The sequence below is a fragment of the Festucalex cinctus genome, chromosome 19 (assembly GCF_051991245.1).
Source record: "Festucalex cinctus isolate MCC-2025b chromosome 19, RoL_Fcin_1.0, whole genome shotgun sequence".
In the NCBI taxonomy this organism is placed as follows: domain Eukaryota; kingdom Metazoa; phylum Chordata; class Actinopteri; order Syngnathiformes; family Syngnathidae; genus Festucalex; species Festucalex cinctus.
In genome coordinates, this window is record NC_135429.1 from 5,913,970 (window position 1) to 5,940,337 (window position 26,368).

The window sequence follows — 26,368 nt, forward strand, 5'->3', positions numbered from 1 at the left end:
CTTCACCACTACCATTTAAATAGCTAAAATTGTGTTCGCGTGAACTTTATACCTTTGCACTCAAAAACTTAATGGTGCGTTTGGAGTCGATACCGGAAAATGGTCATAATGATTTTCATCCTGTCCTTTTATCTGCTTAAACATTTTCAGTTTTTAATAGTATGGAGTTTACATGGCTGTTGTTCGTCTTTTATTGTTGCTTAATGGCTTTATCAACAACAATGACGATCACATGGTCATAGTTTTGTCGTACAGTGCGTAAACGCAACTTTTCAATTAGTGCTCCACACAACAGCTTGCTGCTCGAACGCTTCTCTCGCTGTTCGCAGTTCTTTACCGTTACACAAGACGAGCTGGACGCCAAGGTGAGCTTTAAAATGTTTTATATGTTTTAATAAGCAACGAAGCTTCGTGCAGTGTCTATTTAAAATTGTCAGTTAACTTCGAACAAGGGTATTGCTCCAGGTTGGAGGCTAGCACCAATTAACCTTTCGAAGCCTCTTCTAAGCCATAAAACTTGGCTATATTAACGGTAAATTTCATTTTACATGTACAGTCTTATTTTACAATTCATATTAGTCTATTTACCACCCAACATTTTCGTTTTTAATCTCTTTCGTCATGTTGTGCTGCTAACAGCCAGATGAGGGCAGTGTTGTGTGGACTCATTGTGGCTTGGTATTTTTCAGACTCCAATTACGCGTCACAAGGAGAAATCACCTCTGCATTGAAAGCACAAGCAGGGGAACGAGCACATGGTAAAACAAACACACACAAAAAAACATTATTATCAGCTGCACACCGATACATGAATTCAACCTGTGCAGGTTCTGCTTGAATTTGTGAAATGATAACGTAAAAATTTGAATTTTCTTTTTCTACCCAGTTATACTTCCACATGACATCTGTGACATCCAAGGTGATTGCAGCCTTTGGATGAGAGCCATTGGTCATTTCTTCCATATCCTTGATATCCACCTTAAGGCCCATGTACTAGCACTCAAGATCCTCACTGGTAAGACCATTCAATGAATGTAGTAGTCGAACAACTATGTCGACTGTCATCTTACGGCCAAGACAATTGAAATTGTTAAATTTCAAAATCCAACTCACAAATAGAGTTCAATAGTCACTCAATTAATCTTAACAAAGTCGGACGAGTAATTACTGGGAAAAAAATGTGTACATTGACTCTTGTGAAATTTTCAGTATTGTAATAGAATTGTATCCAAAATCTTTTTTTTTTTTTTTTTTTTTTTTTTTTTGTCAACCAAAAATAAGGATGACTCATTTTGCTCATTTTATTACATCGTTTTTATTCTTGTAATTATTTTTAATTCACTTTTTTTTATTAAAATGCCAGATATTTAATATAATAATAATAATAATAATAATAATAATAATAGTGAATTTTTTTTAAACCACAGCTGGCAAATGTTGCTATGTAAAATTCATATGTATAAAATAGTAAACAAAATATTAGGTCAATAAAAAAAAAAATAGGTCAATTAAAAATCAAATCAAATCTAGAGTGGTTGTGAGAATGGGTTACTTTGAGAGAGTAAAATCCATTCATCCATTTTCCAAACTGCTTATCCTCGCGAGGGTCGTGGGCATGAAAACAAGGTTAGAGGTTATAAAGTGTGGTGAAATGTATTTTAAAAGTATCAATTTTTTGTGTGTTTAAGTTAGCATTGTGGAATTCGGTAGGAATTTCTGACTCAAGAATAGATGCCCGATAAGGCATGGGAAGTCGGCCATTTTGGTCTGCAGCGGCCATTTTAGGGTCATTTATGGCCATTTCCGGGTGTCCTTCAAAGAATGTAAGAGCTTTTGTCTGATTGCTATGAAATTTAAACTCTGTATACAAGACAGATGTGTGATGCTAAATGAAAAAGAATTTCAGTTTTTGTCGTTGCATGTCGGTAGTGCAGGCCGTTTAAATTTGAAACTGACATTTTTGGCATTTCAATGGCAGCCAAGTCAGATGCCACCGTAAAACTCAAATTAACTCAGCTCACATCTTAAAGACCCAAACCCGAAGATTCAAGTCCTATAAGCAGTGCACGTCTTTGCCGCTAGCATGCTAGCATGGTTGCGTAGCATGTGAATGTGTGTGTCCACAGTCAAATGTACGTCCATACACACACAGAGCAGCCCTGTGCTCTCTGCAGCCCGGCTATGCTTCTTACCCGCCCCCCCCCGACAGTCAACGTCTCTCTCCCCTTTTTGTCCCCCTCGCCCTCTCTCCTTTTCCCTCTCTCTCTCACACACTATTTCCAGAGAGGGCGAGCGAGGCAGATGCGCAGTGAGAGAGCGAAAGCAAGGGGAAAAAACGAGTGTGAGGGGAGGGGGGTAAAGCAGACAGGATTAGAGTTCAAGTGCACGTGAAGAAAATGGCCTGGAAAGACGGCAGCCAACAGGAACAGGAACCTCTCTTTTCTCCCCAGCTCTCCGCGGAAGAAGTGAAAAAGAGGAGAAGAATTCATATATTCCCTCTTTCCTCCTCCGCCGCCTCCCCCTCTCTGCTGGATATTTCTCCCTCGCTCTCTTTTTCTCTCTCACCCCACCCACCTCTCAACACACTTCTTCTCACTCGTTCCTTCCCCTCTCACTTTCTTACTATTCCACTTTCCCCCCCGAAGACCCAGCGCGAGGGGCTTTTTCCTTCTCTTGGCGAGGTAAGGCGAGCTCGGATGCGGCGCGTTCCATTCGATTATCACCCCCCCCCACACACACACCCTCCACACCCGCCTCCCTTGAGAGATTACTGCCTTGTGAGAGGTAAGGGAGGGTAAAATGGGCGAGCGTGGTCATGTGGGAGAAAGAGGAGAAAGTGTACACCGGCACTGGCCGAGGCTAAATGGGAGGGAGGAGAGAAGCGAGGGGGGGGTTGACTGGCTAGAATTCTGTAAAAATCGCGGGCAATTGTCGGGGGGTGGAACTCATGAAATGGAACCTGACTTTTTCTTCTTCTTCTTCTGTGGTGACCATCTCATTCATCAGTGAGTATTCCGCCTGCTTTCCAAAATGTCCCTCCCTCTCTCCCGACCTACTTGCATCCGTCACATCCCGTTTAGCCACCCGGACGAGGGCGCACACTTATTTTATTTTTTTTTTCCCTTCTTCTTCTCATGCATCTGTATCTGCAGCATACACGCGTGAACGTTTTTTTTATTTATTTTTTTTAAAATTCAAATCTCGTGTGATGTCGCAGGAACATAATGTGGCGTTTTGCTTCTCCTTCCTTTGCTTGCGTTAACTCTTCAAGGTAAGACTGGCCGTAGTCCAGTGGTTGTCAACCAGTTTTGCTAAAACAAAAAGATGGATACCTGGTCAAAACGAAGGTGTGATGTCTACAGAAAATGTTATTACTATCTCTGTTCACTCTCCCTTTTTTTCCTCCCCTCAGCTCGTGCTTGTTTTCTCTTTGCTTCCGTTATCTCTGCCAGGGAAAAAAAGCAGACCGTTAGCTTGCAGTTAGTAGCCGGCCTGCTCCAATTATAAGCATTTCGATGGCTCCGCTGCCGCCATCTGACATTTGTGATCAACCAAGCAAAGGGGGACGGCTTTTGTTCGTTGCTGTGTCCTGACCTCAACCTTTCCCTGAACTCCCCCTTCAAGAAAATTCTTTTTACCACTGCTTCTACGTTCAACCAAAATCCGGTCACTTGACTGTACTTGTCACTTGTGAATCTGTTCCTGAGGGGCTTTGGTGCCCGGTGTATTAGCCCCCACCCCCATCTCCTTCAACTCCAACCCCCTCAGGTTATGAAATATTACTCAGGCAGACCTGCCGTTATGTAATCTTACATAACGGTGGTGGCGGTGGCTGGTGATCAGGCCGGGGGGGGGGCTCTGGAGGAGAAAGCTATATGGGTCTGCTTATGGAATGAACTCGGTGGCAGGGTCATCACACTGGCGACCTCATCCCTTAAGGGAAAGTGCCCCCCACTCTGTATGGCATGGACAACTCCACACAGACTCGGCGAGTCCAGACAGTGCAGATTTGTTTGTGGTTTTCTTTGGAATTAGGAGCCAGACTTGAATGACTTACTTTGTATTCTTCAGCGAAATGGACATTTTGCATGATTTTTTTTCCAAAACGTCCTTTAGATCATGACTTCCGATTGGTAGGTGTCCCCAAGAATTCCAAGTTTGCCATCCCAAAAGACACAGTAGGTTGGCCATTTTGATTTTAAGCAACCATTTTGGACATTGACAGGTGTGCCTCAAAGGGGAAAATGATTGCTGCCAAATTTGAGATGTGCAAACAAAGCCATTGATTCCCAACCATTGTTCCATAAGAGACATTATTTGTGTCGCAGGAAATTATCCAAATTCACTTAATTGGTCTGAAAATGTTTTCCTGCAAAGACTATTTTTGTTCATCTATCTATGCCAGTGATGTATATTGAGGGGCGAAACCGTAAAATGCTCTTCTAGGTATACATAATTAACTTGTGTATCCAATTTTTTGTGACATTGTTTGGTCATGTGCAGTCGTGCAGAAAAAAAAAAAAAAGTCCCTTGGCTCAATAAAGCTTGAACAGCATTCTATTAAACAGATGGGCGAGACTGAATTGCCAAGTTTCTGTCAGCCATTTTGATTCAAAGTATCCATTGTTGGGTTTTTGGGAAATGTCCAGGGGTCCTTTGAACAAAAGCAGTTTGTTTGATTGCTTTCAAATTTGAACCCTATATACCCAACAAAGGTATCAGTCCAAAGAAGTTTTTATTTTTGACATTCGGGAGTCGGACATTTTGATTTATTTATTTTTTGCCATTTCCAGGGGTCCTTCAAAGACAGATTTGGTCCAGTTGCTATGAAATTTGAACCTTATATACGAGACAGGTAGCACAAGTAGCGCCTCTTAAATTCCTTTGTACACACACTGACATTGATAAAAGATTAATTTTCGTTCAAACCAGATAAAGGCAAACAAAACACGAGCAGCAGACGTGTCATTTTCCCCTCCCCGTCACCTTCTGTTTTGTCACCCTATAATTGTTTGCGCTGATGTCAGGTGAGAGCAAACAACAACCTGTTAAGTGATATATATCTATATTTTTCCCCCCGGAGTGTTATAGCAACTAAGTGTCAAGGGATATTTACCTTCTATAGGCGATTGTTGGATGACTTGGTGTTATATCTAATTTAGTGTGTGCTTTTTCTTTTTCAGACCGAGACTCCAAAGCAACTACATTGAAGATAAGATTTTTCAGGTGAGAATTAATTCATTTTCCTTTAGTCATGTCCAAAATAAAGTGGCTGTGATGTAATTTAATGCGGCTCACATTGATTAAACTGCTTGAAAGTTTTAAATTCCAAATAATAACCATAGACCTTCCAATGGAAATTGCTGTGACCGAAGAATGGTTGTGGACACTCACTATAATGTGAGCCATTCAATTGATCAAATATCAGTATTTTATGAAGCATATGCTAATGTTTTAAAATAGCATGTTGCATAGTGCATAGCTATGTGAATGTGAGTGGGAACAGAGCAAAACATTCTTCATTGCAAGTAGAACAGAAGCAGTTCTTCGTCGCAGCAAATGTATGATAACTTCCTGCATTCACCTTGCATTATTATGGCAGTGGGTGAAGGAAAATTTGTGAAACCCTTGCCTACGGGATATCTAATGTGGCCCACGCACGTCGTCAAATAATCATTTCGAGGAATGGCGATTAAATAAAAAGGGCAGCGAAAGCCTGTTTGTCACCGATTCATGAGAAACGAGTTTTCTCAATGTAAAATGTTCTAAGTTTAGTGCAGCCCTTTCCCGACCAGAGTTTGCACTTAATGGAACTCAGCAGCGCCATCGAAACGTCGATGCGCTATTGCTATTGTAACTGAATTACTCTTTCCTGAGTCATTGTGTCGCAATTAAGCTGGCAGCTATTTGAGCGCACACGTGTGCCGACTGTGTCAGGCGGCCTTTTTTTTTTTTTTTTTTTTTTTTTTTTTTTTTTTTTTTTTTTTTCTCCCCCTTACCCGCAGCAACGCCCATTTGGGGGCGAAAATGCTGCGACGGCGGCAGGCGCCCGTCTCGGCCAGAAGTAGGGTCATCCGTCGGTCACGTCGCGATTATCGGACGGGAGGCGAGCAAGTGAGCGAGAGGCGTCTATAAAAGAGGCGCTTGTCGCATTGCGAGCGGCTTTCGGCCATGCCTGGCATTGCATTCATCATATTTGTGCTGATGTCACCCCGCGTGCCCCCTCGCACAAGCACAATAGAGCCTTTCTTGTGTGATGATATTTTCACAATGTGTTTTTGCAGAATCACACACACACACACGCATTGTCTCCAGGCACACACACGAGCTGTTGATTCACACATGCTTGAACCGTGTGCTTTGACTAATATTTCCCTCCTTCCGTCGTGAACATATTTGCTCAGAGATTTGTTGCAGTCGATGGGCTGAACATGTTGGAAATAAGCCGCGGGCCATTTTTATTTGATTTTCACATTAATGCGCACCATCATCTCCGAAATCTCCGTGCAAATTCCTCCTCCGTATCCCGCATGATGTCAACAGCATCTAGATTATTCACTTAACGCAGTTTGGCTACGTTTTTGGGAAGTATATCTCCTTGTTTATCACGGATAGTTTTTTTTTTTATTTTTTTAGGGGATGCACAATAATGTAATGTTTTAACCGATACCCATAAACCAATAATTTGGAAGTTCCGATGTCGATAACCGATAAGTAAGCCGATAATTGTTTGCAAAATTAACTTGAATACAAATATATTTTCAAGTCCTACTATAAGTCTAACAAATACATTTGAAACATTGTATAAACTTTGCACAATGTTTCAATGTATGTAAAGCACCATGAAGCTGAATTTTTATTGATATGAGCCACAGCAGACGGACCAACGTGGCATGTCTAATTATTGCTGGATTTCTTTATCTGGTTTATCTGTATGAAATCAAATTGCCGATAATTATCGGCAGATTTCTCTATTAGCTGTTTCATCCGTTTGATGTCAAATTGGTCGTTAATTGCCAATAATTCTAGGCCACTGATATTATCGTGCGTCCCTATTTTTTTTATTTCATTATTTGTATTATATGGTGCGGCATGGCTCAGTGATAGAGCGGTTGTCTCACTTCCGTGAGGTTGTGGGTTTGATCCTCACCCCTGGTGACCATGTTGAAGTTTTTTTTTGTGTGAAACGAATCTCTGCACATGTTTATCATATGGGGTGGGGTGGCTCAGTGGTAGAGTGGTTGTCTCCCTTCCGTGAGGTTGTGGGTTCGATCCTCACCCCTGGTGAGCATGTCAAAGTGTCTTTGAGTAAGACACTGAACCCCGATTTGCTCCCAGTGGCCGTGGCAGCAGCCGACCACTGGTGTGTGAATGTGAGGTATTCTAAAGCACTTTGGGCACCATATGGTGTAGACAAAGCACGATATAAAAAGCTGTCGTTTTAACAGTATCATGTTTTTGCGCGTGCGAAAGGAGAGACAGAGTCACCGATGCGCGTTTCAGCCATGAAAGACACGAACACAAATGTGCGTACTCGCCCTCCAGCTGCTGTCGTCCACAGCTCACACCGAGACACTCACGCATCGATGTTACACACCCCGGCCCTTCAAGGAACTATTGTCATACAATCATCGTATCATGACCCTATTGAAATGTTGTCTAGTTTGCATATTATTCCTGGAAATGTCGGTGAAACAAGCCGATTTGACGTTTGACGCATTTGTCAGTGTTGCGCAAGGCATTGGTTTGTCACGGGTTAACCCGGCAAAGGCTGCAGGAATGCGTCCGGGGAGAATTCCTCAGCCCCGCGCGACTCAGTCACCGACGGGGAGTCTGCCACCTTTTTTAGCACACTCCTCCTCGCCGCCGCAGCCGCCTCTTAGCTCGCCTTCCTTTTCCACATCTTTTGTTCTTCGCTGCGTTGGCTTCTTTGTCTGTCGCCATGAGTTAATCTGCCTGCCCTGCAGTCACGCAATCTATCGGCCCTGTCCTAGTTTGCCCAGCGCTGCTCCTTCGAAGTGTCGCCGTACATGTCAAATATTCATCTAATGAGGTATTTGTACTCAAAATGTCTTTTTTTTTTTTGTTTTCTTTTTTTCCCCCCTTTTTTTTTTTTGTGTGTCACACCCCACCACATCCTTGGAATTGCAGTGAAGAGTGAAGCAAAAGTAATCAATTGCAAGGCTGGGTAATATTGCATTATTTTTAATTATGATTTTTTTTAAATTATATATGCATTTATCTCATAATTCGGCAAGCAATTCTAAATACAATAAAAATATTAATATCTAATTTTGCATATACGTCTTTAAAAATAATTTGATTCAATAGTTTATTGTGTGTTAAAAAAAAACTAAATTAAAATTTACTATTTTTACATAATCTGAATAATTGGTATATACTACAGTATATTAAATAAGTGGGGGAAAAAATCATAAAATAAAAGTACTTGTATAACATTTTTTGATACTATTTAAAATTTGGTTAATTTATCATAAATATTGGTAGTAAAATGGAAATATTTGTAAAGTGAATAATTTTACCTATGTCTTAATATAATTTTATGAAATAATTGGTTAATTTAGATTAGTTAAAATTAATAAAATAACAGCTATGTATATATTTAACTTTTTTATTGTATTTAATAATTTGTGGATTAGTGTCTAACACAATACAAATCTATAAATACAAATTTAAATACAACTAAAAAATAGTCGAGTAAAAATTACGTTACATTATTTTGTTTTAAAGTTAATTGATTAGAATTTAGTTATGTAGTATAAATGATTGCACCATGAGAATGTCCATATTGTATTTATTTTGATTTATTTTAATTAATATCTATCCGTGTATGTATATATATGTATGTATTTCCTGATGCTGAAGTTATTTTTCCTCTAGCTTCAACTTGCATCATCTTCTCCAGGAATAATGGAAATTTTTGTGAGCTAAACTTTTAGTCTAACCTCATCCATGACTGATCTGACCCATCCATCTGTTTTAAAAATCTAATTTATCCCAAAAGCATAAATATTTGCCCTATGCATGCTGTGTTGGCAAGCGTGGTGGAATGCATATGGTGCCTGGTTGTGCCGGTCATTCATGATTTATAGGCTTTATGCGCGCGCACACAGGCAGAGGGACTTCATACATACTTCATATGAGCTCAATGTATTCCCAAGTGAAGGACATCGTCGAGCCGCACTTCCTCACTGACTGACAGCAGGGTGTGGGGCTATGAGCCGCAAGACAGACCCCAGGTGTTTTTTTGTTTTTTGTTTTTTCCTTCTTCTTCCCCTCCAATTTGACACAGTCAAAATCTTCACCTGCCCGCTGAATCCCTTTGACACGCATGTAGAGTTTGCAGCTTTTAAACGGACGAATCAGCAGCCGCGTCTGGTGACCGAACGTGTTCCCCTTTCCGCTGCAAAGTCCAAACATGTGACTCCGACCTGGGACGGACATGACGCGTGACAGATGCTTATGCTTTGCTCCAACCCAATGTTGAAGCAGACGCCGCAATTGGGATACTATCGCTGTCATGATACTGTTGATATTGCAAAATATTGTGAGACACTCTATATTATCATACAAATACTATATTGCGAAATATCGTGATATAATACAATTTAAAAAAATGTTTTAACCCAACTTGTCCTTGTTTTTTTTTTTCGTTTTTTTCTAAAGTTTGAATTGTGATTAGTGTTGTTCCGATAACGATACTGGTATCGGCAGAGGTGCCGATACTGCATTAAAACAGTGGTATCGGTATTGGTGAGTACTCACGAGTAACATGCCGATACCATTAATTCCAACTCTATTATAGGATTTTGGATGCAGCATCTTGTGTCTTGCTTGTGCACAACATTCACTGATATGTGACATGTTCACTGCATGCCGATCTAAGATATCCTATTGGCCCTTGAATGCTCTGAACCAATAGCAGGACCTTAAGTATCGGTATGGTATCGGTATCGGGGGGGCCAAAAAATGGTATCGGAACAGCGCTAATTGTGATACATGACGTTGGTAAAGTCTTAAGTTGCCCTGTGATTCCAATGTATCACCATGCAAACACAAACATTATCGTGATACCATTGATATCGTTGGCAACATGTAATCATATACTGTAGTACTATAGTATATTGATCATTATACCAACACAATATCATAATATCGTAACTCACTATTACCTCAATATAACTGTATCGTGCTACTATGGGACGTGTTGAGACAGTATTTATAAAAATGCAGAATGGTTCGTTACTCAGTTGGCGCGTTAGCCGTCAAAGGCACGGCGTCCTGGCAGGTCCAGACAGCGTGGCAAGGTGAGACAACAGCAAGACGCGATGATGTCATAGACAACGCTGACCCGACTCCGGGACGCACAAGCGAGCGCCCGTGGCCGGCACACGCCAAAGCGCATTAAAGACGCGACGACGGGACTGGCAGAACGAAGACGGCTCACGGGGACAGACAGACAGACAGACAGACAAACAGGCAGCAGAGGGGAGGGGAGTTGTCAGGAAAGAAAGCACAAAGACGTTTGCAATTTTTTTTTTTTTTTTTTTTTTTTGCTTTAGCAGACTGTCTGCTCGGAGTGGTTGTTGTAAATCACTGCCTGAGGTAGCTTTTTTTTTTGGCTTCCTTTTGCCAGAGACGCACTTAATAATTTAACGCTGAAGCGTTGTAGCTTGCTATGTTTTCATATTTTCTTTTTAAAGGCCTGTCAATGTACAGTACAAACAGCATAAGGTTGAATTGTCTTTGTTTCTACAGTACACATAGAGCGGGGAAATGTTCCCATATCTTTCGCCTCCTTCTGCACATCCATGGTCACGGTCTTCTCAACTTTCCTCGAGGTGTGAAACGGGCAAAGGTTGAGATCAACGAGGGGGGAAATGAGTTGAACTCCAGACGTTATTTTCTACACTCAGATAGGCATAGTGTGTCTGAACGACTACTCCAATGAGTCTTAAGCGAGGTATGAATATACCGAGGAAAAAAAAAAAAGTACATTTTGGTTGCTAGTGTGAACACAAAAAAATCTTGCTTGAGTTAGGGCTGCTTGATTATGAAGAAAATATTCATCACAATAATTTGGTAATAATTGAAATTACAATTAGGACTATCACTTGTTTTTGGTACAAAAAAAGAAAATGTTTAAACGTAAAAAATAATTAAGACAAATACATTTCTTTGAAACATAATTATGCAAGTTTCTTTTACACCAAACAAGATTCATTAAAGGGATACTTTACTTAATTAGCCATTTTTGGCAGTCAAACAATATTTAGCCTATAATAAATTTGATATTTTTATTATTTTTTTATGTACAATTAGTACCTTTTTTAAAAACACATTTTGCAACTTGCTGTCGACTGAAAATGACATCACAAGGGCTCAGGTAACGCAGCTTAGCTTGTGAATGTCACATGGCCAAACCTAGAAAACAGGTGAGCTCTGATTGGTTACCTGAGCCCTTGTGATGTCATTTTCAGTTGACAGCAAGCTGCAAAATGTGTTTTTAAAGGTATTAATTCGATGTGAAAAATAATGAAAGTATCAAATATTAACTTTTTATTGCTATAATGGGCTAAATAGGTGAAGTATCCCTTTAAATTTATTTTAAAATAAAAAAGGTATAAATATATACATTTAAGTAACTCAAAATTATTATTAATAGTCATTTATTTTTTGTACACGGTTATGTAAATTGGCGGCACGGTAGTCGAGTGGTTAGCACGTCCGCTTCCCAGTTCTGAGGTCTCCGGTTCGAGTCCAGGCTCGGACCTTCCTGGGTGGAGTTTGCATGTTCTCCCCGTGCCTGCGTGGGTCTTCTCCGGGTACTCCGGTCTCCTCCCACATTCCAAAGACATGCATGGCAGGTTAATTGAGTGCTCTGAATTGTCCCTAGGTGTGCGTGTGAGTGTGGATGGTTGTTCGTCTCTGTGTGCCCTGCGATTGGTTGGCAACCAGTCCAGGGTGTCCCCCGCCTACTGCCCAGAGCCAGCTGAGATAGGCGCCAGCAGCCCCCGCGACCCTTGTGAGGAATAAGCGGTCAAGAAAATGGATGGATGGATGGGTTATGTAAATTTTGTAATTGTGGAGTGTAATAACTGAAATTGTAATTGAATTTCGATTAATTGCATAGCCCTATATCTTGAGTTACCAAATACTCCATTGTTGGTATTCTACTCCATCTTGTATTTCTATCATATACAGTTGCTCACTAACACAAAAGCTCCCCATAATCACGTTAAATTGCTAATTTAATTTGCTCGAACAATCGCCGTCAGTAATTAAAATGTTCCGGACACGTCGCTGCTTCCAGCCGTGCCCATCACTCAAATACGCGGCGGTTTCTACAACCACTAAGGACATTTCCTGCGATGAGTGGTTACGCTGATCACAGTTGCAGTCCAAATGAAATCAAAGCACTCAGCTGAAACGTAAATAAGTCAACGTAAGACTTAATGCCAACCTCCCCAGACTGTATAGAGTCAAAACATAAAAGCATCTATTTCAAGGCCACTCCTGGCAATTACAGTCTCATCCCCGCCGCACGGCGTAATTTCTCCCAGGTATGGTGTACAGTGCACTTAGAACTAAAGCGTGTGTATGTGAAAAGGCGGAGCAACCTTGAGCTGGCTGCGACGCGCACGAGTGCACGTTTACAAACGCGAAAGCCGCCCACCGCCACCCCCGCCCGCCGTCACCGTTGGCTTTCCCGGCTCCCAAATGGCTCTCGACACTTTGATCTGGCGACCGCGGAGATGAGAAGAGCCGCAAAGCCGAGCAATCCCGTTAACAATGGCGGAGCGACGCCGCCGGCTTAAGAGTCGCAAATGTTATTTTCCCGCGTTGACGGAAATCGCCACTTGGCAGTCAATAGGCTTGATCAGATCGCTGTCGGGGACCACAATAATCAAATGCTCATTTGAAATGATATTGGAATTGATTGTGTCTGTATATTCCGGCGAACTTTTGTTTACCGTGACGCTCCTTTCCCCTATGGATGCAGTGAGTAACACTGTTTATAGTCTCAAAAAAATATGTTGTGTCCAAAAAATAACAACTTGATTTATGCCGAAACAAAGATTTGTGATAATGTGCCACGATCATTTTGGATATTTTATGGAGGAGTGATTTTGTTTGTTCATATCAGCCTTTTAACATAGTCTTTTTTTTTCGAGCAATGTCAGGTTTTACTAGTAAGATCAAGCCAAGCGGGAGTTGGAAGTTCAGAGTGAAATCCTCACCGAGCTTTGCAGTTTTGCTCGGGGTGAAGCCACTTGCGTTATTCATGAACAGAAAAGGTGAAAAGTTCACTTTGACCGCTGCGAGCTGACAGTAGCAGATGTTGTCGCCCTGGCGATGTGTGAGCTCCACGTTTGTTTATTTGCATGCATGCATATAAAACCGAAAAGTGGTTCAGACACATTGTGGAACAACCCTCCAAGTTTAGTGATGCGGTTTGACTTATTTAAAATAACATTTTCTCTTAATAATGTAAAGTGATGGCATTCATTGTCGCTATTGTAAAAGCTGGACAGGAATTTTTCACCCAATCATCCATTTTCTACCGCCGTTATCCTGTTCAGGCAAATGTGTATATAGTGACTAGGTTTTTTGTTTTTTCCCATAAATGTCATGTTCCAGGGTAAAGAGTTTAAAATGTTGAAATTCAACAATCTAAAACAAAATAAAACTTCTCTGCCTTTGAAGACACCCGACAGACAGATGCCGTTTATCAACGGAACCAGCGAAAACAAAAACATTATCATTCCTAATTGCCGTGCAAGTACAAAGAGTTACTTGAAATAAAACTCAAGTGTTCTCCCTTTTGAAGACATGACATGTAACTTATGAATCATACCATTAACATTTCATCATTCCTAACTGTCATACAAGTACAAAGTTCGGTTTATAATATTACAAAGATAAAACTACTCCGCCTGACGGACACGTAATTTATGAACTGTACATGTGACGTTTTCATTAAGTTATACCTTAACTTTCACACAAGAAGTGAACCCTTGAAAAAAAAAAAAAAATCAAAAATAGAATAAATTTGCTCACCCTTCCAACAGTTGTAGAGGGGAAAAGAACACCTATTGGCTACTCGCCTAGCGTGAAATAATCTCAGGATGTTCGATCGATAAGGCTTGGGAGTGTTCATGCACATATTGCAGTGTGATTTTTATATACATTTGGCCAACGTTCTAGATTCCGACCAATCGCGATAATGCTTGTTGATGACATCATCATGCGTCAGCGGCAGTCAGTCACCCATTCGCCTCCCCCCCCCATTTGCTCGGGAACTACCGTGGGAAAGAAATAAACAATATACATCCATCCATTTTCTTGACCGCTTCTACCTCACAAGGGAGTGCTGGAACCTATCTCATCTGGCTTTGGGGAGTAGGCGGGGCATACCCAGAACTGGTTGCCAGCCAATCCAGGAGAAATAAATATTATACAGCAAAAAGTACTAACAGCTCTCCAAAGGCCGCCATTTTAACCGCCGCTGACCTCGTAGTGCTAACGTTTTGTCTGTCGGGGCGCAGTCGTTCCCCCTCCGCCTGGCTTCATAATCGATCTGAATTCATTTGTTGCCTATTGATCCCTTACGCCGCCTCTGCCGCAATGAACAAACACGAGGACACACGCTCACGCGCGCGCACACACACACACGGGACAAGCCTCGCCAGGTGAAGACACGCGGCGGCAGACGGCCTTCAGACAAGCTAATGTCATTCAAAGGATTCCGTATTGATCCGGAACCTCGAGAGCGAGATGACAAACACAACACGCCGGCTGGCGGGGTGATGTTTACCGCCGCTCGTTAGGCTCGCTGATGCAACAGTGGCGTTTCAATCTATGAACTTGACGCAGTCTGTACGGACCCGAGCATGGTGTCAAACTGCTCATTTGGACAATTTTAAAATGGCCTTCAAGGCCCTGTAGGACGTTTGACAAAATGAGCCTCGGACGTCAGCTTCACAAATCTGTATTAAATTTAGTGCTCATGTCTGTGGCGATGGGACACATGAGAAAGTCTCAAGGACCCTTCCGTCAACCTGAACAGAAAGTCGGCCCATTTTGATTTGAAGATGACATTTTGGGTAAATTCCACTTTGATAAACTTGTGCTACGAAAGTGTCACAAAAATTGGAAGCACACAGTACATTCTGTCAAGTAAATTTGACTCTAGAGTGGCACCAAATAAACTCAGTTTTAGAGTAATATTAACACTTGAAAGAGAGTAAAATAAAGATTTAAAAAAATAATAATAATAAGTCATTCAAGGATTGAGGAACAAGCTCACAACCTTCCACTTGGGAAACATCCAATCTACTCCGAGTCACAGAGGTCCTGCTTTATATTAGTATATCACTCATGTCAGCTGGAATCTTACAAGGGAAAAAACTGTCGTGTTTTTTTGTCTGCTCTTGGAGATAAGCAAACAGTAGGGGGGGGGGAGATTATTTGGTCCCACTCAAAATCAAGTCAAATTTACTCTGCAGAATTTACTATGTAGCTGTGTTAGACGTAGTCCTTGTTTTTAATATGTCAGATTAAGGCTGTGCAATTAATCGACATTCAATTACAATTTCAATTATTACATTCCACAATTACTAAATCAGCATAAAAAAATCTTACTAATTTTTGAATTTACATTTATACACTTGCACTTTTTTTTAATAACTAATTTAATAAATTTTGTTTCATCCAAAAGGAACTTGCAGTTATTAGTAGTGTTTCAAATAATTTTCTTATTTTTTCATTTTTTTTGTTTTTTACATTTAAACATTTTCTTGTTTTGTACGGAAAAAAATCGTCCTACTGCAGTTTTTTCCAACATAAATTAATTAATAAAAACAAATGTGTGTGTGTGTGTGTGTGTGTATATATATATATATATATATATATATATATATATATATATATATATATATATATATATATATATATATATATATATATTATAAATTCTGTTTGGTCCAAAAGGAACTTGCATAATTATAGTGTTTCTATTTTTTTAATTGGTTTTAATATTTTTAAATGCTTTAACATTTTCTTGTTTTGTACCAAAAAATAAATAATTTTAATAATCGTGATTTCAATTATTGACAAAAATAATTGATTACTTTTAATTGAGCAGCCCTATGTCAGACTCTTACAGCACTTTGTATGTAGCGATGCTTGCACCAATTGAAGTGGAATTTGGTGATCATGTCTACTGTAACAGGACGTCCAAAAATGCCTCAAAGACCCATGCTCAAAATTGTACGAGAAGTCGGTCGTTTTGGTATCAAGCAGCCATTTTTAGGAGAATTCTGTCTCATAGTTTGCCTCAATGAGCCCCAAATCGGTAGCCGATATCCTCAACTTCACTAAATTGCTGTCAAAGTTTGGTGTTCACTTGGAAGGCTTGTCATGGAAAATCAGGTTCAAGGCCCTATTCATTTTTATTACCCATCAATTTTCAAAAGTGCAGTTTAACAAAAACACGAAGAAAAAGAACAAAAGCGCATTAAATGTGTATTTCATTTTGGATTTCTTGTTTTCTTTGTTGACAGCTCCCTTGAATTGAAAGAGTCTGCATTAAAGCAGTTGATGATGCTGGATGTTGTCTGAGGCGCCGAGCTGCTATTTATGGTGTCTGAATTTTGGATTTATCATCCGGACTTATATTCTCCCATCAATGCATTATTCATTAGCGCTGTCCTTAACTGCCTGGTGCCGTATGTGTTTCTGTTCCAGTCCCTTCTCCTCCTCCCGTGCGCACTTCACGCCATTATCTCCCACTTAGTTAATCCCTTTCATACTCGGTACGCTATGTGATGTTTCTTATGTTTCCATTCAGCGCTGTGTGTTAATCGGGGGATTGTCCATTCTAATTTAATTAAGTACGTCGCGCTCGCCTTTTTAATGACGAATCGGCGACGGCAGAAGCGAGATTGAAGCCAAAAAGATTGTGCTGTTTAACGAGCAGGGCTGTTATTTGTGTACTGTGGGTTCAATGTGTTTGTTATTGTTTGCACTTTTGCTGGTAATAATGTGCGCGCTGCTCCGCTGCTTGCAGGAATGCGGCGGTCAAGCAGAGACGACGTCCCCGGGCCAGACCAGCCATGGGAAAGTCGGTGAAAGATGGATGCTGTTTACCAGGTAATTTGCTCAAAACAATGTTTAAGGGGGAAAAAAAAAAAACGGACAAAGAACATACGTCATGGCGCATTTTCACATGCACAACCCGGTAGCTATTGACAACTGTGCCCTAGCAACCATCAGGGGCATCGTGCCAAGTTTGCCTGGTGGTGCGTTCCCATGGTAATGTTTTTTTGTTTTTTTTTTGTTTTTTTTTTTCTGTCTTTGTAAATAACGTAGGAGCACAAGCGCTTCTCGGCACAAATTGCACCAGCGCCGGTCTCATTCCGGATAACCCAAAAAAACATTTCATGTGGTTTGCATCTCACACAGGCGCCAGTTGTTTGTAGCTGGTGTTAAGGGAGTGGGGAAGGTGGCAAAAATAAAACACAAATGTGCACTTTTTGTTGACTTCATTCAAAATGAAATAGGTATATTAAAACACTTTTTACAAGTATTCCTTAGCTCCTAATCTTTCACTCTCGCTCACAGCTTGCTTGCTTCAAGCTTTTTTCCCAAACAATGGCGGAGCATTTTAAAGAAAGACCGATACGGTATACCACAAAATAGAATTATTCCTTATAATTGCATTAAATGAATAGCAATTTTCTGTTCTTCCAATTTCGACTTCCTGATCGTAAATTAGTCACAAGAGTATTGCACGTTGCGAGTACTGATACTCTGAAATGAGGCTGGGTATCGGCCCATTAACGATGCCTGGTGTCAGTACTCACCCATCCCTCGTAGAAATTATTTTTACCAGGATAAACTAAATATTCACACAAGTACTAATTTCAAGTCATGTTTTTTTTTTAAACCAGAATGAAGATATTTAATAGTCCAACAAAAAGTACAAAATAAAAATGTCATTCTGTCCAAAGAAAGTTGTCATATTAGCTGAATAGTTTTTTTTTTTTAACATAGCATTTTATCAGAATAAATTTGTAATATGATGAAATAAGCAGTGAAATTTTTTACGAGTATAGTCATATTAAATAGTATAAAACAAAATTGTATGCATATGTAGTAATATTATAATGCAAAATTAAGGGAAATGTTTTGCCAGAATAAAGTTGGGGAATAAAAGTGATTTTACCAGAATAGAGTCACGTAGTACTTTTCAGGAAGTCATAATTTTACCACAGTCATAATCCTTAAAAGAAAAAAAAAATATTTATGTTTGTAATTTCCAGTGTGGTCCTAGCATTCGTTAAACAACAGATATGTCCCTTCTCTTCTTTGAAGTGGAAATGTTTATCTTCTGACTGAAATTGTTTAGCTCTAAGACGCCTCTGGATGACGTACGATCACACCACAAACATTTGGACGTGAAACATTTGCCAATCTTGGCTTAAGCGCAATTCTCACGACCTTGCGACACCGGCATGCAGGCTGGCGCGAGGGGGGGTCTTCCCACCGACCCACCCACTCACCCGCACTGGCAAAGAGCTGGCTGGCATTGGCACAACCATGCCGCATTCAAGCGTGGTCTGACTTTGAATGAGACCCGAGGGTGGAGACGTAGCGGTTCCGAAGAAAGACAACACAGAGGTTGTCAGCAAGAAAAAAAAAAAAAAAAAGATAAAGTTGCTGCTGCCCAGAGAGGTGAGCGTAGAAAATGGAGGGTGGTCTGTTGAGGTGAACGGGTTTGTGCTTGGAAGCGCGCCAATAAAAGGAAGTCTGTGTGAGCGGCGCGCAGCTGCCATACTTAACACGTACTTTCACTCAATCATGTGAAGCCGGCGGCACAATGGCGGGAGTCAGCGACGCGGCCGCTACCCCTACCGTGTTGTTTGTCTCCAGGCCGGAGTGAATGGACCACTCTTGTAGTTTTTGCCGCATTGTGGCCGGCTGAATAGGAGGCCCCCGCTAACTAACTCCCATCGGGCAATCAATGACTCCTCCGGGCGCGCACGCAGGAGGGCTGTCAAAACGCACATTGACCGCCGATGGATGACAGTTTGCAGAATTCACGTTACTCCGAAATGGTCGCACCGTCCATTAGCTAATCGTTGTATGCCTTCATATTTATAGAGCAGAACATTTTAAGGTTCAACACTGTCCATTATAAGACTAATTTTGGATTAAAAAAAAAATATATTATTCAAAAGGAAATTAAAAAAAAATACTGTTACAAGCTAGAAAGAAGTAAGAAAAAATTACTTACGATGGTTGATCATTCTTTGTTTTACTTCTTCCCTACTTGTTAGACTTTTTCCTAATCATTTTCGAATATGTACAATGTAATTTTGTTTTAAATATTGCTTTATTAGTTTAATTTGTGACTTTTTAGTTGGCTTCCATGCAGTGGCACCATTTTTTTTACCGTTAAAAAAAAAAATGTGTGGCATTGGGTTTTTAAAGGAGTCAGGGTCGCAAAGTAAGGTTTCAAACGAGGGTTTGGTTTTTATTTGTCATTTTCATGCACTCAAAATCATTCATCGTGTTTGAAAAAAAGGTTTGTTCACAATTATCTTTCCATGTGTTAATTGAAAATATATATATATATATATATATTTTTTTTTTTTAATTATAAATGCACTTGGTATTTCTGAATACTAGTTCTGGGGTATTATTCTGGAAAAAAAACAAGCGGTATCAAACATTCCTATATCATATATATATATATATATATATATATATATATATATATATAAATAATTGTTTAAAAGTAATATATCGTCGCTGCTCTGTGAAAAACGGTTAGGCCCATTTTTGTCTATTTTTACATGTTTATTTTTTCGGGATGATACTGAAAGCTACGGAGCCCCTAAAGTGACATGGGAGAAAAAAAAAAAAAATTTAATGTTTCTCGTCCGGACGAGAACGTTTCTAACTACATTTCATTTCGTCCGGACGAGAAACGTTCTCGTCCGGACGAAATGAAATGTAGTTAGTATAAGGTCTCCCACGCGAGTATGCTGGTTTCTCGTCCGGACGAGAAACATTTAAATGTTTTTTTTTTTTTCTCCCATGTCACTTTAGGGGCTCCGTAGAATGCAGACGTTCCAAAAATGTAAAAATAAATAAATTAAATAAATATATATATATATATATATATATATATATATATATATATATATATATATATATATATATATATATATATATAGCAGCGACGGTATATTAAGAAATAAACTTGATCAATTAATTACTTCATGTACTGTGTTATGACTGCTTTGGATGCGCCTTTAAGGGGCGTGGACAAGTGAGTGATATCAGGAGCTGTAGTCAGTCGGGCTGGCCTTAATTTCAGTTTGTTCCATACTAGCGTTGTCGTTTTCTATTTCTGTATTTGTCTCGGCAAACGCGCATCTGCAACGGTGGCACTCCTTGCCCACATGGGAGGGCATTTTACTGGGTAACGCGTCCTCCCCAGTATGCTGCACGTTTTTAAGTTTATCGAGCGTGAATCGTTGCACATGCGGAAACAATCATGGGCGCAGTCGAGCGAAAAACGGTTGTACGGCGTCGGGAACGACAAAGCCCAAGCGCTCAGTTGTGCTGAATCCGGCCTTTGAGGACGTGGAACATTCCAGCTCCCCCTTCAGTGGAAGTAGGTCAGGCAGACGCCTACGGTGAGCGGCTGCAGGTTAAGTGCTTGCCTTTGTGATCCCGCAGAGAGAAGGGGGCGGGCAGGGAAGGGGGGGGGGGGTTGCCTCGCCTTCAGGTGGGTGGTGGTGAGGGATCCCATTCGCCGGACGCCCACAAGAGGGAGACAAGTCCACCAAAAAGGATGGAGTTCACTGGGTTGAATTCGCTCACTCTTCTTTATTGACTGCTACCGTCAGATTGTGGTGGCAAAAATATAAATGCAGAAATACTCACTTGCGTACAGGACTGCTATCAGATGACCTGCTGATGTATGACTGGTAGTGGCAAGTGAGTTAATGTTGAGGGCGGAAGATGAAGACCAAAGAAGAAGAAGAAGAGGAGGAAGAGGTGCGCTGCAGTGTGAGGTAGTTGGTTGTATTGTTTCGCATCATAAGCAGCCTGGAGATAACTGTACAACCTTCTAGCTTTCCCTGCGGTGTCGCCAAGTCTTCTCCGCCACTCCCGCCACATTCTGCTCAGGGTGGCAAGTTTGAAGATAGGCAGGGTAGGAGTAGATCGTCAATGAGATTTAAATTTAAATATATATATACATACACAATTAAGGTCATTTCCCTAACATGAGGGTGGAAGTGCATGCCAATAACAGTCTTCGTGTGTAGGCAAAGGGAGACATTTTCACTGATGCAGTCACTCACTAGGCCACACCCCTTAAAGGCACATCAACACACGAATACTGCAGTATGCACAGTAATTAGATTTACATTCTCCTTTGTTTTATTCGCATACAATACAGTACTGTTTATTATAAGTGACAATTGTTTTAAACTTTATTTCAATAGGGAAAACGTATTTGATATACAAAAATGGAAGTAAACGTGTTCACTGAACAAATTAAACTGAGATTTTTGTTTTTGTTTTCTTTGACATTTTGCTACATTTTTGTTTGCTGGTGTGCGTGACAAGGCTCAAAGGTTGAGAAACAATTTTCCAGGCAGTGTGAAACAGTTTTAGCTTGGTGTTTATGACACAAAAGTAGCGATTCAGCCAATTAGTGGTCGGGATGTAACAATAATGGCAATATAGTGATATTGCAATATTAAAACTGCCACAATATCGTCATCATGTCATGAAATTAAAAGCAGCACATCTGTTAAAAAAAAAAAAAAGTCAGGTTGATTTCCATTTGTGCAGTTCTAGCACCCTCTGGTGGCTAGTTTTATAGTGCAGTGTAATTTTCACAAGGCATGTTTTGGCCCTTTATTTAAAATCCACGCTATTGATCAGATGAAGGTGAATGTAATATGCTTGTGAAGCAAGTCTATGTGCAGGAACTCAGTGCATTAGCAAGTAAGTGCCTCAATATTAAGTGTTATTAGAGATTATAAATTGTTTTATATGCATTGCTGTTATGTACAAAAGCACAATATCTTTTTTGTTTTGTTTTTAGTATGAGCTCATTTTTTTTTACAATATTCTGACCCTTTTTTAATTTTTTTTATTTTTTATTTTTTATATATATAAATAGCCAATCTCCCCACAATATCTTATCGTATCGTGACCTTATCGTATCGTGATGTTTGGATATTGTTAAATCCCTAATTAGTGGACGAGTCCACTTTACAACTGAGCCTTGACCTTTAACGTTTCAACTCGATTCATCATTCATTTTTGGAATCTTTAAACGAAACTGATCCGTGGCGCAAAAAAAATAAATATATATATATATATATATATATATATATATATATATATATATTGAGGACCGCTGTAGTGTGTTGTGCCGACTATTACATTTTAGTGGACATCTGGGATTGAATGACTGTTCAATCCCAAGTACAAAGATGCTAATTATGAGGAGGAGACAGGGTAGAAAACCCCACTAGTCTAGACATCATCAATATGCCCGCCTCTCCTCTGCAGTGCTCTTTGCATGCTTAGCTGCTGCAGTCCAGCGTGCTCACAGACGCACGCACACACACACAAAGCAATTAATTTAATGAATGTTATGATTAGGAAGTGTGGATTCTTAGACATAAACAGTGAGGCTTTGTTCCACGTCCTTACAGGTGGTTGTCAGTATGCCCTGAAGAACACTGTGTGTGTGTGTGTGTGTGTGTGTGTGTGATGAACTCGCCTCGCCTGGCTGCGCCCTCAGCCGCCACCGCCCCTCCCTCTGTCCCCCCACACTGTGTCTGGTGAGTGGCTCAGACGCTCAGGATCCGCATTGCGTTGCGGCGAGGAGGGGGGAAAGGGGAAAAAGAAAAAAAGAAAAAAAAAAAGAGCATATATCAGCAATCTGCGCCGGGTGCTGCTCTCTCCTGCTTGCGCGCGCGTGCGCATGCACACGAAAGAAAGCGGCTTGCGAAATGCACCATCACAACTCATTCACTTTCATGGATTTGTCATTTGTCAGGAATTCACGTCAACGTGACTTCTAGCTTTGACTTTTGCCACAAAATGGCCGCCTCAGGGCGCTTGAACCCGTGATCGATTAAATTCAGTTTATTGCTCAGGATAATTTTGTATTTTTTTTTTTGTATTTTTTTTTTTTTTTAGCAGCTTCTATAGTTCAACTTGTGTCCTTGCTGACGTGCGCTGCTGACTTGGCTGAGGGCAGAGACAAGGCAAGGCCACTGTATTTGAATAGCACCATTCATACGCAACGCATATACATAGTACTTTAGACGCACATAAAATTGATTAAAAACAAGATTCAATTAAAATGAGACATTCCTCGTGAAAGCAGGATTTATGAAAAGATGAAACAAAAGTATAAAAGGGCAATTTTTGCTCCAAAATCAGCAGCGAATGAAGTTTTCAGGCCAGATTTAAATGAAACATCCACACCAATTTATGCAGATTTCAAGTTCTGGTTCTGGAAACGCTCTGCGAGCTTGCACCCGAAAGAACTTTTCAGACCTGATGGATCTGACATTAATATTTTAAAATGTATTGCTTGACTCACTGGAATCCAAATCAGAAATTTTCCGAGCGATGTGATGTGGTCCACATCCCTGGTACCCGATCAGCAAATTTTCTGGCCCATTTGCAGCTGTCCGATTGAGAGGAAGATAGTATACAAATTATACGGGTTTTTTTTTTGGTTTTTTTGTTTTTTGGTCTCTTTATTTAGCAACTTTTGTGATGACGCGAGCAACGATTTTCAATAAAGGGGCAAGTGATTCGACTCTACTTTAGAAATTTTTTGCCTGCCGGCCATGTTACGCCAATCCCCCCCCCCCCCCCCCCCCCCAAGTTGTTGCGTTTATTTATTTGGATGATTGTAAAAAAAATAAATAAATAAATAAATAAATATGTAAAATTCTCTGGAATTTGACGTCATTGTGACGTGGAATCGAGTGGTCGAGCTGTGCTGGTTTTAAGGTGAAAGTTGAGTTCAGCAGTTTTCAAACAAAGGTCCGGCTTAAACGTACACTTTCATACAGCAACACAGCATCATCCATGGCCTTTGCCTTTTAATCAGAATCCAGTACATTTTGGATCTTTTTTAAATTGTGCATGTTTGTATGACAATGAATATCGCATTCCCTTAATTAGACATTTGCGTGTGTACGATCCTTTCATTTTTACGCAAAAACCAGCAACGCGGGATATTGCAAGTAACTGTACACTTTCACACAGCAACACAGCACACCGCCATCATAAATGTGTCATAATTGTCCTATTTGATATATTTTTTATGTTAAACCAAGCCAAACAGCATATTGCCCATAACTGGACACTTTCACCCAACACCACAGCACCAGAAACTGCGATAGATCTCATAAACTTGCTGCATCAGAGCCAATATCCCTTATCTGCTATTGCAATAACCTTTGCTTCTATCTGACGATCACTAATGGTACCTAAACGCGGGAAATCGACCCCCCTCCGCACGCAATTCCGAGGTGGTGCCATTTATATCGAGTCACGATGCGGAATAGTTAAAAGAAAAAAATTTAGCAGCGTGATTGTGCAATTTGGAGACATGCAACATTGGACGTGGTCTGAATGTCTGGCCGCCGCCGTCCTAACGGCAACAATCAGACACCTGAGCATCTTTTGTGCCAAGGCAGAGCAGACTGCAAGACGAGGCGAGACAGGACGTCACGCCTGCAAAGGGGAGGAAAAAAAAAGGGAAAAAGGGAAGGGGTTACCGCGGAGGAGAGAGAGGGGGAAAAGAGAGAGTGAGCAAGAGAGAGAGAGAGAGAGAGGGGGGAAGGATGAAAATGAGAGGAAGGGCTGAGACGGAGCAGAGGGAGGCGGGGACGGAAGAGGAGAAGAAAGAGCAGGAGATGGTGATGCTGCATGCTTGCATAAGTGTCTCCGTGCGTGTGCGTGTGCGATACGTGACACAGATTTATGAAAGGAGGTGGTCATAGATTGAGGGAGGACATGGTGTCGTACCAGATAATGCCGTGTGTGTGTGTGAAAGTGCGTGTGTACGCTACCTTGCCTCGGACTCGCCAGTGTGACTTGGCAGAAGGCGAGCGGGCACGACAACAACAACAACAAAAACGACACAGGGCTACGTCTCATTTTGCCAACCACCGGATTAATTGTTGCTTTTTTTTTTTCCTCTCCGAGGCGGGAAGCGGATCAATAGCTGGTCGCGTGCGTGGCGTGTCGTTGACAAATGAGGGGCGCAAAGCCAACGACTTGACCGCTCGTTCCGCCGCCGCATTGTTGCGGCCGTCGCCTTTTTTGCCGTTATGTTTCCGCATTTTCGAGTTGCGGCGGCGAGCGTGTGAGGGAGCAACAGCAGAGGGGCTCGTAAAAGTGGGCCAGGGAGAGACAAAGAAGGGAAGGGAAGATGGAGATGGGAGTAAATCATGGCGGCGCACTCACAACGGGCCGAAACGATCCCGGCATCACGTACGAGACCAAAAAAAAAAAAAAAAAACACCTTTTCAACACGGTGGTCCTAACTTGTATGTTTCTTGTTACAGTTGGCGACACAAAATGGCGGACTGCGGCAGCGGGAGATTTTCTTCAAATCTACAGCCCCCCCATCCCGCGCCACGTCGTCTTCTTCTCCAGAGTCGCAGTGTGCTTCCTTGTCCCTGAGACCCTTAACCTGTGATGATGTGAACGCTCACAGGTGAGGTCCTTGGGAACAAAGACGCACGCAAAAGAAAAAAGAAAAAAAAGTGCGTCCAAAACTGCCACATAACTTTTCAAAAGGACCGGGAGAGATGGTGTGGATGTCCACTAGGGGGCAGTAGCTCTGGGTTGGCTTTGTGCTTCCAACATGAATTCAGTCACGAGACAGAGCTTTTGTAGCAAACTCATTTCAGGTGATGTCACACGGAATCAAGCCAAACTTTCTTCCAAAGCAGAGTCAAGAACCTTAAGATAATGTAGATAAAGTATTAAAAAACATTCTTCACTTTCACTTATGTCGTATTTATGTTCATAGTTCCATCATGCTTGTTTCCATCTTAGAATGTCAGCTACAGAAAGAAGAAACCAAGGTCAGGCAAGCCAAACATGGTAACATCGCTTGTATGCTTCACTGTCATTTTTGTCATTGTTTTCATTTGTACGTTGTTTTCATGTTGTCAAAGGATGATTCCAATCTGCCAATAAAATCAAGCACCCATCTCAAAACGCCTCGCCTGTTGATTGAGCTGAGGGACAAAAGTTTCGACCCCGATGT

At 41.0% G+C, this 26,368-nt stretch overlaps 1 protein-coding gene across 3 annotated transcripts; it reads left to right on the forward strand.

Annotated features, from left to right (window-relative positions):
- On the forward strand, positions 1–26,319 carry LOC144007408 (uncharacterized). Of its 3 annotated transcripts, XM_077507037.1 has the most exons (6): positions 1–365; positions 690–758; positions 887–1,015; positions 5,184–5,226; positions 17,093–17,175; positions 25,659–26,319. In XM_077507037.1, exons 3-6 carry the CDS (start codon positions 937–939, stop codon positions 25,790–25,792), a joined length of 339 nt encoding a protein of 112 aa, XP_077363163.1. In that variant the 5' UTR covers positions 1–365; positions 690–758; positions 887–936; the 3' UTR covers positions 25,793–26,319. The 3 variants fall into 3 exon arrangements, with proteins under 3 accessions (XP_077363163.1, XP_077363164.1, XP_077363167.1); XM_077507038.1 differs by lacking the exons at positions 1–365; positions 690–758; positions 887–1,015 and adding an exon at positions 2,876–3,005; XM_077507041.1 differs by lacking the exons at positions 1–365; positions 690–758; positions 887–1,015 and adding an exon at positions 3,064–3,271.
- Positions 26,320–26,368: the final 49 nt, after the last annotated feature.

Bases quoted from the DNA above. Each gene is read 5' to 3' on its own strand.
- LOC144007408 (XM_077507037.1), top strand. From the start codon at position 937: ATGAGAGCCATTGGTCATTTCTTCCATATCCTTGATATCCACCTTAAG. The intron at 1,016-5,183 runs GTAAGACCATTC...TTTCTTTTTCAG, and splicing joins AGCACTCAAGATCCTCACTG to ACCGAGACTCCAAAGCAACT. The intron at 5,227-17,092 runs GTGAGAATTAAT...CGCTGCTTGCAG, and splicing joins TTGAAGATAAGATTTTTCAG to GAATGCGGCGGTCAAGCAGA.